This window comes from Bos javanicus, chromosome 2 (genome assembly GCF_032452875.1).
Source record: "Bos javanicus breed banteng chromosome 2, ARS-OSU_banteng_1.0, whole genome shotgun sequence".
Classification (NCBI taxonomy): domain Eukaryota; kingdom Metazoa; phylum Chordata; class Mammalia; order Artiodactyla; family Bovidae; genus Bos; species Bos javanicus.
Window position 1 is genome coordinate 96,752,943 of NC_083869.1, and position 14,767 is coordinate 96,767,709.

Genomic DNA, 14,767 nt, shown 5'->3' on the forward strand with positions numbered 1-14,767 from the left:
GAGCCTCTGATCCTTCACTTCTCCCCAATAAAAACCAAGAAAGAACACAACATTAAAACAAGGAAAGATGGCTGTACTTAGAGATGGATAAACAGAACAACAACAACAACAACAACAACAAAAATAGTCCACCTCAAAATAAGGCTGTCCAATCTGCAATTTGGGGAATGTCGGGATAATAGCCTGTTTGTCCCCATATCTTTCTCTTACCAAGTAGGTTGACTGTTGTCCCCAGGCCCTTCATTGCATAGGATAATACACTTTGCAAAGAAGAAAAGGATTGCACTAACAGACCTTTCAACTGCCCATGAAGCCCACACCAGCTGTGTGTATCAATCAGTCTAGACAGCGGTGTCCAAACCTAATCTTGTATGAGACACCCAGGAGCCTGTTAAAAATGGAGATTCCTGAACCCGATCCTTGATATTGGGATTCAGCAGGTCTGACGTAAAGCCCCAGAAGGTGCCTTTTAACAAGCATGCCAGCTAATTTTGCAGATGGTCAGCTTATGATTTAGACAAAAACAAGCTAACAAGTAAATAAACAACAAGACATAAAATGAAACTTTGGCATAAATAAACAGATAATTTCTTCAGGACCAAGATTGACCTGAAATTGAGTTCCTTTATCATCTGGATCCTGTTTTTCACTTGTGAATGTGGATGATCAGAGCCTTTACCTAGTTTTCATTGATCTCAAGGATTGACAAGATGTTATTTGCAAAGACACTTGGTGGTTAAGCCATTTCATCAGCTTTGCACAAAGCTTTGTTTTTTTTCCCCCTAATTATCAGTTTGTGAATAATCCTAACTAATTATTCCATGTTGACCCATAGTATAAGTGATTATAGCATTGTATGAGAAGAGTGACAAATATCCTGATGCTATCACAGTGATTTGCATAATTATTTTTTAATTTTACCTAGCATGCCAAAACATGTACTGTGACACATCAAAGATGTCCAGACATTTTGCCACATGTACCCTGGGACAAAACCTCCTCTGGCTCAGAAGTACTGCTGTAACACACAGTAAATTATTCTCAAGTTTTGGGAGGGGGCACAAAGAAAGAAATGAAAATAAAAACTGGCTGGTAAAGTGTTTCTGGTTTTGTGATGCCTAAGGAATATGAAACAAAATTTGCAATAATACTATTGCCAAACATGAGAACAGATGATCGGAAGTGCCACATGATAGACTCTCTGGACCTTGGGCAAGTGACTTGGTGTCTATTTCCTCATCTCTAAGAATGGACAACAGTAATACTATCTCACAGGGTTAATTGTAGAGATTATTTTAAGTACATAGAGGAGTCACTGGAATGTAGCAAAGCACTTATTAAATGCCGTCAGTATTATTACTGTTATTATTTTCTTGCTTGAGTAGGGTAGTATAACAGTTAATAATTCTAAATAATTTAATCAAAGCGGGGGCTTCCCTGGGGGCTCAGTGGTAAAGAATCCGCCTGCTAATGCAGAAGATACAGGTTCAATCCCTGGTACAGGAAGATCCCTGATGCTGCGGAGCAACTGAGCCCAAACACCGCAACTGTTGACTCAGTGCTCTAGAGCCTGGGAACTGCAGCTTCTGAGCCCACATGCTGCAGCTATTGAAGTCTGTGTGCCCTAGAGCCCATGCTCTGAAACAAGAGAAGCCACTGCAATGAGAAGCCCTTGAACTGCAACTAGAGAGTAGCCTTTACTTGCCACAATTAAAGACTGTGCAGCAATGAATACCCCGCACAGCCAAAAATAAATAAATTATTTAAAAATTTAATCAAACCAGATTTTAGAGAATAGTGACTATAGAGAGTCTTGTTTTGAAAAATAGCGTACCCCCCCTTAAATTTTTGGTAGAATAAGTGGAAAGTGAATTTTACTGGTAATTTTGCAGGTGTGTGTATATGTTATATAATTTAGATTTTGTTAATTTCAAAAAAGGACTTCCCTCGTGGCTCAGATGGTAGTCTGCCAGCAATGCGGGAGACCCGGGTTAGAACCCCAGGTGGGGAAGATCCCGCTGAGAAGGAAATGGCAACCCACTCCAGTACTCTTGCCTGGAAAATGCTATGCATGGAGAAAAGCACATCAAATTGTTTATAATACCTATCTGCACTATAAACAATAAAAAGAAGGATAGGAGTGAACTTTTTTTAGATATGTAGAGTTAGAAATAAACGTTGTCTATTTCTAGTATTTTAGAGCTGTCCAGTCATTAGTAAGGCTCAGTGGTAAAGAATCCATCTGCCAATGCTGGAAACCCAGGAGACCTGGGTTCTGTCCCTGGGTGGGGAAGATGCCTGGAGGAGGAAATGGCAGCCCACTCCAGTATTCTTGCTTGGGAAATCCCATGGCCAGAGGAGCCTAACAGGCTGTAGTCCACGGGGTCCTAAAGACCTGCACATGGCAGAGCGACTGAGCATGCAGTCATTAGCAATCTACGTTTTAAAAGCAAACTCCGTTTTCACTTCGGCATTCCAATGAAAGCTAGCGGTAACACTTGAGACGCTCATTGTTAAGAGGACATGAGTGAATTTGTGTTTCATCTATGGGAATCATTCTTTGGAAATTTTATCAGATGCTGGGAGACTGAATATTCTTCAATTCAATGTCTGTGAAGCAGTCTCTGGCATCTTGAAGATTATGCCTCTAAGAAAAATAAAGAAAAAGACTTTGTCTCAAACGAAGGTGTTTACACACAGAAAAATATTAAAGAAAACTAGTTTTCTTTTAAATGCCTGGATCCAAAAATATAAAGATCCAAAAAAATTTTGAGCTAGAGATTTCTGTTGGAGTAGAACCTCTCTCCGCCCCCGCGCCCCACAGGCACAGTATTAGTACAGTGGTTAAAGAGAAAGGCAATCAGAACTTTAGAGATGTAGGTACTATTCAGCTCAGAGTCATGGATGGGGAATCCACCTGGCCTCCGAAACCTTTAACCACGCTGTTCCGGTCTCAGCGGCTGGTGGTCAGCCCGCGTCTGCACAGGAAGGAAAGTTCGGACACTCCTCAACGACCCAGGGTGCCCCTAGAGACAAGGCATCGGGACGTGGGACAGAGTGGAGGGAGGCAGAGACAGTACGAGTTGCGGGTGGCAGCAGCGGCGCTCCGGATCCGTCGCCCTCGGGTTCCCTTGAGCTGCGGGACAGAGTGACTCGGAAGAGGAGCGCAAGCGCCTTCCTGCCGCTCCAGCAGCCGCGCGGGGGGCGCGCGCGCATCCACCTGGCGCAGGGCCAGCGAGCTAAAGCCGGGACTCTAGCAGCTCAGCCTGAAGGACCGACCAAAGCGAGAGCCTCCGAGAGGCAAGACCCAACCCCAAACGCACGCGGTGCGGACAGCCTGGTCCAGGGCATCCCAGCCGGTAGCCTCGAACCCGACTCGCAGTTGCGCCGTGTTCCCAGTGACAAGTTTGCCTCGCGCCGGCCAAGTTGCGAGTGTGGAGCTTATCCCGGGCTCCGGGAAGAATGTTCCAGTTCCTGGCTCGGGCTGGTCTGGGTATGGCCGGGCCAGGGGCCTCGCTGCATTTCTGGGGGTGGCTGTTGCTCGGCTGCTGCATTCTCGCCGGAGCACAGGTAAGAGCCAGTGCCCGGAGGCACCTGCTTCCCGGAGCCACCCACCGGAACCCGGCGTTAGGGCCGAACGCCGGGACTTGGCTGAGACCAAGGTGCGCGCATCCTTACACATCCACGCACTAACGCACACAGAGGCAGACAGACAGACAGACAGACACGCACACACAGAGGTGCACCCGGCAAGTTTGACAGGCATATAGTGGAGCTGCAGAGATATGCTTTAGGCGAATGATGTCCTGGGGTGGTATTCCGGCCAGCATCTTGGCATCTGCTGTCAGAGGATATTTAGGAACCACGGCTTTCTGGATTGGTAGAGTGAGACTGAGAGGTGAGGAACTTTTCTGTTAGATTTCTTGGTTCCCTGGTTAATTAAATTGTTTTTTGTCTGCTGGCCATTTACCGTCCGTTTTGAGAACTTAAATTTCTAGGGTTGTTTGAGACCACTGCCTGAAAGGATAACTGGATCTCGCTAATACAGAATCATGCATCATTAAAGCGAGGAAACTAGATAGAAAAATATACGTAACTTGTTAAAGTTGAGTTGTTCGTTTTTAAAATAAGTGGCAATTGTCATTTTCGGACTGCTAGTATCCTTCAGAGAGTTTCTGGGTGATCTTTCACAAAGGAGCCTCTCTAATGTACAAGTCATAATTCATCCTCACATTGTTTTGAATCAAATAAATTATAGGATTTACACTGAGCTTTTCAGACGAGCTAGAAAGAGATGCTTGTAGTGTTGAGTGGAATGCAGTTTAAGGGCCCTGTGACCGAATGACTCAAACCAACGTTATTTCTCTCTTTTGTTCGGAAGGGGGCGCATTTGACCGTCAAATAAAGCCCCCAATTAGTTAAGGCATTATGCACGGATACTGTCTAAACTTAATACTATGTTCTTGGTTTTCAAACAGCCAGTTAAAATTTCAGTTATTCTAAACGTGCAGTTTTTTGTTTTTTTTGCCCTGCTGAAATGACCAGGATAGTTCACGTGAAATAAATCTGTTAAAAAAAAAAATCAAACGAGGTACGCTGTCATTGAGCAATTAAATTGTCAATGAATGCTCAAAAGTAGAGTATGCTCATACATGAAAAATTTCACCCAGATAACAGAAAGAATGTGAAAGAATGAAAAAAACTAAGAATTTGGTGACAGTGATAGAACTCGGGTGATCTCTAATGTTTCTGTCTCATAAGGTATTTGGATAATGTGCTTGAAAACGCAGCTTCCTTATATAAGGGGCAAATGACTTCTAACCATTTATTTTATTCAATGTCCCAGATTAATTTTTCTAAGGAAATGGAGAGACATTGTTTAACACAACAAAGAAAAAAAATCACTATGCTACCATGGGAAGGATATTTCCTTTTAGCTTTAGAAAACTCAGGACATTGAACACTTTTTCTATAATTTTAAGTCAAAGCTTCTCAACATTTTGGACCATGTAAGTCTTTGTTATGGGAACTGACTTGTCCGTTGTAGGATATTTAGTAGAATCTCTGTCCTCTTTACACTAGATCCAGTTGCAACCCCCTACCCCTGCCCGGCTGTGACAACCAAAAATGTGTCCAGATACTGCCCATGGTCCTTTGGGAGGCAGAATTGCCTCTGGTTGAGACCCGTTGCTTAACAATGATTTCCATTTATGTTTATAGATTGAGTTATGTAAAATGACAGTTTGTGATAATATTTACATTTTTGGCACTTTAAACAAAATTTGAAGGTTACATTAAAGAGATTTGCATAGACACATTGACACCTTGTTTGGTCTTCAGTTTCTTCATTCCCAGCCAAGACATATATTTAAAAGTTTTAATATATTGATAGAACAACAGAGGGAACTCATCTAAGCAGAATTAGCTTGTGGCTTGTGTATAATAAATGCTTAGTATCTGGGAAACACTGGATCACATTACAAAATAGATAACATAGGCCAGTTCTTTCAGTTGTTTTGAATAACTCTGTGGTCTTTAGTTGGTGAAGCTACCCCCCACCCCCTCCTTTCCCTCAGATCAGTTCAGAGGCCATGAATTCATGCATCCAGCATCATTGCAGAGCCCAGCAATACATTTCCCAGTCACATTTTCCACATGGCAGTGAGGACAACTGTATTAATGTCTGTAATTTTTCTTTACTGTTAGTGAATCCTGGAAACAGACTGAGAATACGGGTACAGATGTTTATTGGAGGGTAATGCCTGAGAAAGATAACAGGGTGAGGAAGCAGGGTTGCACAAGGAGAGTCTCAGACTGGGATGCAAGCCTGACAAAGTCTTGGCCAACCCCATGGAGAAGTAGTAAGCAGTTTGGAATCCCCTATGACAATTAGCATGGTGGCTTTGGGTGTTAGCTTCTCCATAAGGTACCACCTTTGGAGTGGTATCACTCCATTGACTAAGGTAATTTGTATTTCTTTCATTCCAAGAAAATCTGTCTTTTTTGAGCCCGCAGGGAACTCAAGTCTCTAATTATTTACTCCAGTTTTAATTTTAAAAAATGTCATTCTATTCTAAGGGGCAGAGGTGGCTGTTCTGGATACGAATTATACAGTGGAACTCATATCTGGTCACAAAGCTGGAGAGAAGAGAGCTGCTGGCAAAGCATATATCTAAAAGAGTTGGGTGTTTCTAGAACTCTCCTGTCTTAGTCACTGACAAGCAGAATTCAATAAACATAATCTTTTAATCCTTTAACTGCAACTTTTTATCACTATATGAATGGAAGAGTGTTGTATCTTTAAAGGTCAGAGTCTTGAGATTGGGCTATCCTGTATATTAATATTTTAGGCTGTAGGCAGCATTCTTTCACAAAAGATGCAGAGCCAGCTTGACTAAGCATGGGCAACAGAGCACAAAGGTTAAAGAAAAAGAAACAGATCCACTATGGAGTCAGATGTGTTCTTCCCTATTACAAATGGTCCTTTGCACAGGAAACATTGCTAAAATGTATTTTTCTAAATGTACTGCTTTGTTTTGGATGTAGTTGTTGCTTTTGGAGTAACAGACACTGAATATGAAAACTGCTCTTTTGGTTTAAATACACTGTGATTTTTAATGTCCCTTTATGGTAAAGAACACGTGTTTCCAAAACATAGGTGGAAGAGAAAACAATATAAAAGACGAACATTTTCTTACTTTCACTTGATGAAATAACTAAAGATCAATTTAACAGATCATCAGTTAGCACATGCTAATCAAACTTACCTCCTGGTTAAACCGGCCACATTTTTTTTTTTTAGAACAAAATTATCTTTAGAAGCTGTAGTTTACATGACGATTATGTTCCTGAAAAGGTTATCCCAGTAAAAAGGCTACATCTGTACAAAAGGAAACAAAAATAAATGTGTTCAGGTAAAAACAGTACACAGTGTGATTTGAAATGTCCGTGTTTAATAACTGAGGTCAGATTTCTTTCAATCAAATTTATAGTTCTGAAACTTGGTCATGGGTTACCCAGTGTTTTCTGGGATTAAAGTAAAAGAAAGTAACTATTGAATTGGAAAAACAGCCAGGAAAAACAAAACAAAAAACCAAAACAATTTGAATGGTGCCTGACTGTTTCTAGAGAATATTGGAAGAAGTCAGATTTTCCTCCCTGCCCACTCAGGTGACTCATCTCTTTCCATTTTGTTCTCCCTTTTTGATAAGTGAGATTTTATGGCAAACTTTTAGTGTAGCTGCCTTTAACTCACAATCTGCATTGTGTTAGTCTATTAGCTAAATGATGGTGTGTATCCCAATCCAAAAAATTCATTTTGATTATTTTCTCCTTTCATGTTAAAATAAATGTGAACTCGCTAAGTTGTATCCGACTCTTTGCAACCCCATGGACTTTGCTCATCAGACTCCTCTGTCCATGGGATTTCCCAGGCAAGAATACTGGAGTGGGTTGCTATTTCCTTCTCCAGGGGATCTTCCAGACCCAGGGATCAAACTTGTGTCTCTTGCGTTGGCAGGCAGATTCTTTACCTCTAGCCACGGGGAAGCCCATGAATACTATGCAGAAATATTTAAGACTATATACCTATTTACTTATCTACTCTGCATTACCTGATTTCAAGCTTTATTACAAAACTACCGTAATCAAAACTGCAGAATTCTGGCATAAAAACAGGCACATAGACCAATGGAGCAGAATCAAGAGCCCAGAAATAACTCTTTGACAAGACAGCCATGAATACCTACTGGGGAAAGAACAGTCTCTTCAATAAATGGTGTTAGGAAAATGGGATTCATATACAAATGAATAAAATTAGATCCCCATTTTATACTACTCACAAAAATTAACTCCAAATGGATTAATGACTTAAATTTAAGACTCTAAACTTACTAGAAGAAAACAGGGGTAAAGTTTCTTGACATTGATCTTGGCAGTTATTTTTTGGATATAACATCAAAATGCAAGCAACAAAACAGAAAATAAACAACCGGGATGACCTCAATCTAAAAAGCTTCTGCACAGCAAAAGAAATAATGGGTACATGAAAAGATTCTCAACATGATTAATAATGAGGGCAATATACCTCAAAACCAAAATGAGGTATCCATCTCACACTTGTTAGAATGGCTATCATCAAAAAGACAAGAGGCAAGATTTGGAGAGGATGAGGAGAAAAGGGAACACTTGTGCACTATTGGTGGGAATGTAAATTTTTAAAACCACTCTGGAAAAAGTATAAGTTCCTCAAAAAATAAAAATAGAACTACTGTATGATCTGGCAGTCTCACTTCTAGATAATACCCAAAGGGAATGAAATCACTATCTCAAAGGTTAGGTGTCCCTCTTGTTTATTGCAGCATTGCTTACAATTGCCAAGACATGGGAACAATCTAAGTGTCTGTGAAGGGATGGATAAATAAAGAAAATGTGATGCGCACACACAGAGGAATATGATCCATCCATAAAGAAGAGGGAAATCTTTCCTTTTGTGCAACATGGATTGACTTTAAGGCCATTATTCTTAGTGAAATAAGTAAGAGACAAATACTGTATGTTCTCATTTGTATGGAACCTAAAAAGGCTGAACTCAGAGAGAGTAGAATTAGTGGCAGCCAGGCCTTGGGGAGTGGGAGAAATGAGGGGACATTGGTCAAAGGGTTTAAACTTCTAGCTATAGGGTGACTGAGTTCTGGGGATCTAGTGTGTAATATGGTGACTATAATTAACAGTACTTTATTATATACTCAAAAATTGTTGAGAGAGTAGATCTTAAATGTTATCATCACACACACGTTAAAGGTAATTATGGGGGGGGAGGTGTTAGCTAATCTTATTGTGGTAGTCATTTCACAATATGTAAATGTATCAAATCACTACATAGTACACCGTAAACTTAATTTATGTGGTCTGTAAGTAATACCTCAATAAAACTGGAGGGAAAAAGGCAAAAATTCAACTAGAAACCATTTGGAGTAACTCTCTTATTTCATAGATGAGTAAACCAAAACCCCCAAACATGGAATGATTGTCCAGTTTCACTGGTAATTTTTCAGTAGAGCTAAAAAGAATCTTCTAGTCCATTTCTCCTTTTTATGTGCCATAATTGACATATTGTAAGCCATGGACGGAGGAGCCTGGTAGGCTGCAGCCCATGGGGTTGCAAAGAGTCCGACATGACTGAGCAACTTCACTTTCACTTTTCACTTTCATGCATTGGAGAAGGAAATGGTAACCCACTCCAGTATTCTTGCCTGGAGAATCCCAGGGACGGGGGAGCCTGGTGGGCTGCCGTCTATGGGGTCGCACAGAGTCGGACACAACTGAAGCGACTTAGCAGCAGCAGCAGCAGTAAGAGGACTAATAAAATGCTGGGTCTTTGTAACATTCCAGGAAATTTTCTATATGTTTATTATTTTTTCTGATTATATTACATAGGGTGACCTAATTAAAATTTTCTATAACTTTTTAATTTTTTAAAAATGGTTTTTTTTTCCCTTTAGGCTAAGCAGGTAAAATATGATTATTCTCAAATCTTATACATTGATGGATTATGAATTTTGATTCAGATAAAGAACTATTTCTTTAGAACTAGTTCTATAAAGAACTATATCAAGGTAGCTTGGTATCAAAGTAATTTTTAATTATATTAGAAGGTGAAATAATGAAAGATTGTGTCATGGCTTAAAAAAATAGTGGCATGTGTTTCTCTGTTTGTATTTTGTTCATATCTACAGCTGGATTCTGATGGCACCATCACTATAGAGGAGCAGATTGTCCTTGTGCTGAAAGCTAAAGTGCAGTGTGAGCTCAACATCACAGCCCAGCTCCAGGAAGGAGGTAAAGATGCGGAAGAAACTGTGCCCCCTGTGTGTCCCACCCAAATCCTCACAAAGATTGTGAATCTCCTCCTTACTGAGTGTTAGGGAGTTTCTCATCAGTCATTCCATGTTTGTGTGTGGAGAGGTGTGTGGCAGAATAACGCTATTTTCATCTCTTTCACCATCATCTCTTCCCTCCCTGTGGATGAGTGACTTGCCTGGTTTGTGAGTTTGGGAATAGACCAGGCAGGTATATGCCAGCCTCTTCCTCAGACATGTCTTTGGGATCCGTCTGTTTGCAGAGAGCATGCATATTGTTTTGCCCTTGACTGTGCAGTAAGCTTCAAGGAGCTTCAAGGTGTTCATCTGCAGTTTTAGTAGGTAAAATTCAAAGGAGTCAATAGGCAAGCCGACTGATGCATACATAGACTATGTTCTCCAAAAACTTTCTTCTCAATAAAGTGATTATTTTATCTTCATCTGCCAACTCCTTATGTAATTTTTCAATTAGTTCCAAGTGGTAAACTATAAAAACAAAGCTACAAAACTGCTGACAAGTTTGTGGTGATGTTGGTGGTCTCAGGCGTCTCTCCTGTTGCAGCTGGGGACCTGTGGTTTGTGTTCCTTGGGGTCTGGTGGTCACTCACAGTTCTCATTAGGGCCATTGGATAAAGTCATTTACTGAATTGAGTAGTATGAAAATTACAATGTTGTAAATAGGGAAATGCCTTGTCTTGATAGTTGAATGATTCAGAGACATTTTTTTAAAAACAGAGGTGGTGTTTACTGAGTTCCCTAAATCTGCATGCAGTAGATGATGTCCTTAGAGCTGTGCTTTAAAAAGATATGTGATTGATTTTGCAGTTGGTTATGATCAGAGAATGTGGTCTGCATGATATTAATTTTCAAAAATGTGCTGAGACTTACTTGCTTCTATTGGGGTCAATTTTGATAAATGTTTCATGTGGTCTTCAAAAGAATGTGTACTGTTCGGTTTCTGAGCACAGTGTTTTATAATATCCACTAGGTTAAGCTTATTGGTTGTGTGGCTCATGTATTCTGTATCTATGAGTTCTCATCTATTTGACTTATTCTTTTCTGATATATATATCTTAAAATAGCCTACAATGATGATGAACTTTTTGCTTCATATATTTAGAAAATATGTTATTGGGTGTATACAAATTGAGAAATGTTATATTTCCTGGTAAGTCAAACCTTCTATTGATGTGAAGCATCTTTCTTTGTTTCTACTTTACTTTTGCTTTAAATACTAACTAAATACTAAAATTATTATATTAAAATAACAATATTTAATAAATAACTTAGTTCTTTCTCTCTTGTTTGATATTTGCCTTGCACACCTTTTTCCATCCTTAAAAATCTTTAATTATGGTACAATGCACATAATATTAAATTAATCATCTTAAATATTTTAAGCATACAGCTCAGTAATGTTAAGTATATTCACATTGTTATGTTAAACTAATAGCCGGAGATTTTTCGTTTTGCAAAACTGACACTCTAACTCAGCAATTCCTTATCTTTTCCTATTTATTTATTAAACTTCTCTGTGTACTTATACTTCGGGAGTTTCATTTATAAACAAGACACAGGTGGGATTTTTCTTGTTATCCATTTTGATAGACTTTGTCTATAATTAAAGAATTTAGCCAATTGCATTAATTATGATTATGAATACACTGTATTTGAATTTACCATCTGTCTGGGCTTTTCATTTTACCAGCTCTTCCTATAATTCTTTCTACTCTCTACTTCCACCTTGTGTTGGCTTCTTTTGAGTTGATTGAGGCTTTTTTCCTTATTTCATCCTCCCTCTCCCTACTAGTTTGGAAGGTATATGTTATATTTAATTCTTTAGTGATTAGCCTAGAATTTTTCATGTTATATTAAAGAAAGTTTAAAGTTATCAATAATTTCCCTCTATCAAATAGTATAAGCATTTTAAAATACCTTAACTGCTTCCAAATTATATGCTGTTATCTTAGTGTTTTATATTAAGTGTAAGTTTGTATAATTTTTCTTCTTCCTAAAATACATCTTTTTAAGAGGTTTCCTTACACTGGAATCTACTTATAATGATACTTACTATAAGTAGTATCACTACTTCTGGGCTTCCGCAGTGGTTCAGTGGTAAAGAATCCATGGGCAGTGTGGGAGATGCAAGAGATGCAGGTTCGATCCCTGGGTCAGGAAGATCCCCTGGAGGACGGCATGGCAACCCACTCCAGTATTCTTGCTGGGAAAATCCTGTGGACAGAGGAGCCTGGCAGACTACAGTCCCTAGGACTGCAAAGAGTTGACCACAACTGAAGCGACTGAGCACGCATGAACACATAGTGAACTCTGTATTTTGTTTGTTTGACAAGGTATTAATTTCAATCTCAGTCTTCAGAGATATTTTTTCTGGGCTAATGATCTTTGGATGAGAATTATTTACTTTTAGCTCCTAAAGACTTTATTTTTCCACTGTGGCTTCCATTGTTATTGTTGGAAAATTTTGTTGGTCATTAGTTTTTCTTATTAGCTCCTTTTCAGAGTTTCTCTTTGATTTTGATGTTCCGCAATTTCATAGTGTGTCTAGGTATGGGTTCACTTGATTTCTGGAGTCTAAGGATCTGTGTCTTTATTCAGTGGTGGGAATGTTTTGTTATTTTGTCTTTGAAAATTTGCTTTTCTTCATTTTCCTATTTTCTCCTTCTGGAACTTTAAGTAGATAAATGAGGGAGCTTCTCCCATTACCCTTTGTATCTTCCTGTCTTGCATGTTTTCCTTTTCTTTGTTTTTCTACTGCTGTTTTGGTAATTTCTTCAAATATATTTTCTAATTCATCAACTCTTTTTTGAGCTTTGTCTAAAGGCTCTTTAATCCATCAAGTTAATTTTTATTATTCTGTTTTTCAGTTTTGAAGTCTATTTAATTTTGATAGTTTTTTAATCTTAAATATAATTTTAATCTTTCTTTTTTTCTCACTAGACATATTTTATATTCTGCATTTGATATTAAGATAACCATAGACTTTGCTTGTCAATACTGACTACCACACATGGGGGCTTATTTCCTTATGTGTCTAATGACTTATGATAAAGGATTTATGAGATCCTCATTTAATATCCATTCTTCTAAAAAATAGAATAAATAGAAATTTATTTCTATTTTCTGCAAGGTGCCTAGTAGAACTATTGATCTAACTCCACTTTAAACTAAGACCATATATTAGACCACACCAAAGTGTGAGAAATTTTGTGGTTAGAAATTTTCAGAGAAGAATCTTTTTCTTACTGTTACCTGTTCCACCTCTAAATGCAGCCAGCAGTGAAACATCCAGTCTCTTTCTAAACGCTGCTTTTGTTTTTTGTTCACCCACTAAGTGATTCATCTTTTGGGAATCCTGACCTTATATAGGAGTTTCCAGTATAGCTTCCTACTTCATCAGGTCTCAGACTAATTTTTTTTTTTTTTTATCAGAATACCATCAAAATCCAAGTTTTTAGCCAACAAGTCAGTAGAGGCCTCTATTGTAAGCCCCAATGTGGTGATTGCTGATCCTGTGGAATATTTTCTGGCCTCATATTTTTTAATTTGTAGCTATAAATCATGTTTAAAAAAATTTAAGTGGAGGAAAATTGCTTTACAGTGTTGTGTTGGTTTTTGCCATACAACAACACAAATCAGTCATATATATATGTACCCCCCCTCCCTCTTGAACCTCCCTCCCTAAGCCATGTTTTAAGCAAGGAAGTTTTTATATTAATTCAGCCTTTGTAGATGTCTTGCACTAGAAAAGAGTTGTCTGAATGGCTAGGCTAATAATGTCAGGAAAGGGAGTCACTAGTGTTATCTTTAAAGAACACTGACCCTGATGTCTCAAACATTTAGGTCTACTAATGAGTGGCAACATTGCCTTGAAGGTATTTATAAAGACTGTTATCTATGAGAGTTAAATGAATTATCTTTTATGAAGTCTCATGAAATTTTGAGCTGGAAGATGTCTTAGAAATTATCTAGTCTAACATGATTATCTTTAGTGTCCCTTTAACAGTTCAACAAACATATTATGTGCCTACAGTGTGTTGCTTCTGTAGTGAGCACTGGAAAAAATGAATCAGATTCTATCCTTACTCCATGGAAATGATTATCTAATAGTATAGAAAGTAGACACCCCTCCGATGGTGTCTAAGTTTAACAACAGAAGTATCACAATTGTGGAACCAGTGAAAAAAAGCATCTTAATTCATCACAGAGGAATCAGAGAAAGCTTTATGGACAAGTAACCTTAAAATTAAAGGAGTAGGAATTGGATGTGTAGAGGAGGAAGTAAAAAGACATTCCATGTAGACAGAATAAGGTTGGCAAAGACAAACAACTGGGAATCAGTAACACATCATGAGAGTTAAACATAAAAAGAGTAAATGATCTAGATGTAAACTTATATGACTTCTAAAATTTGTGAAGGTGCAACTCATGTGAAACATGTAGAGGAATAAATATTAAGAGAAAAGACATGTTCTTTGAGATCTTTCTCTATAAAATATGTTAGAATTAAATCTGGACAAACTTTGGTCTACTTTCAATGAAAAATGTCCAATTATATGTAAATTGATTCAACATTTCTTCATGTACAACTGTAAAAAGACAAATGACATTTTGAATTCACTAACTTATTTAAGTTTTCATTTAAAAATTCTCTTAAATTGAGAGATGTATATCAAAATATTTAGGAGTGAGCTGTTATACTATCTGCAACTTACTTTAAAATACTACAATGAACATAAATTTGATAAAATATTACTAACTGTAAATTTTAAATACTGGGTATATTATATCCTCTGTTTTATTTTGGTAAAAATTTTTATAATAAAAAGGAAGTAAAATTTTTCTTCTTTTCTATGAAAGAAAGAAAAGAAAATGTAAAAATATCTAGT

The 14,767-nt window shown here is 38.1% G+C and overlaps 1 protein-coding gene across 1 annotated transcript in view; it reads left to right on the forward strand.

Annotated features, from left to right (window-relative positions):
* The first annotated feature begins 1,142 nt into the window (after positions 1-1,142).
* Positions 1,143-14,767, forward strand: part of PTH2R (parathyroid hormone 2 receptor) — an 87,297-nt gene continuing 73,672 nt past the window's right edge. Inside the window, exons 1-2 of the mRNA XM_061383164.1 lie at positions 1,143-3,570; positions 9,738-9,840. Coding sequence (XP_061239148.1) covers positions 3,463-3,570; positions 9,738-9,840 — 211 coding nt within the window. The 5' untranslated portion in view covers positions 1,143-3,462. The remainder of the gene's footprint in view (positions 3,571-9,737; positions 9,841-14,767) is intronic.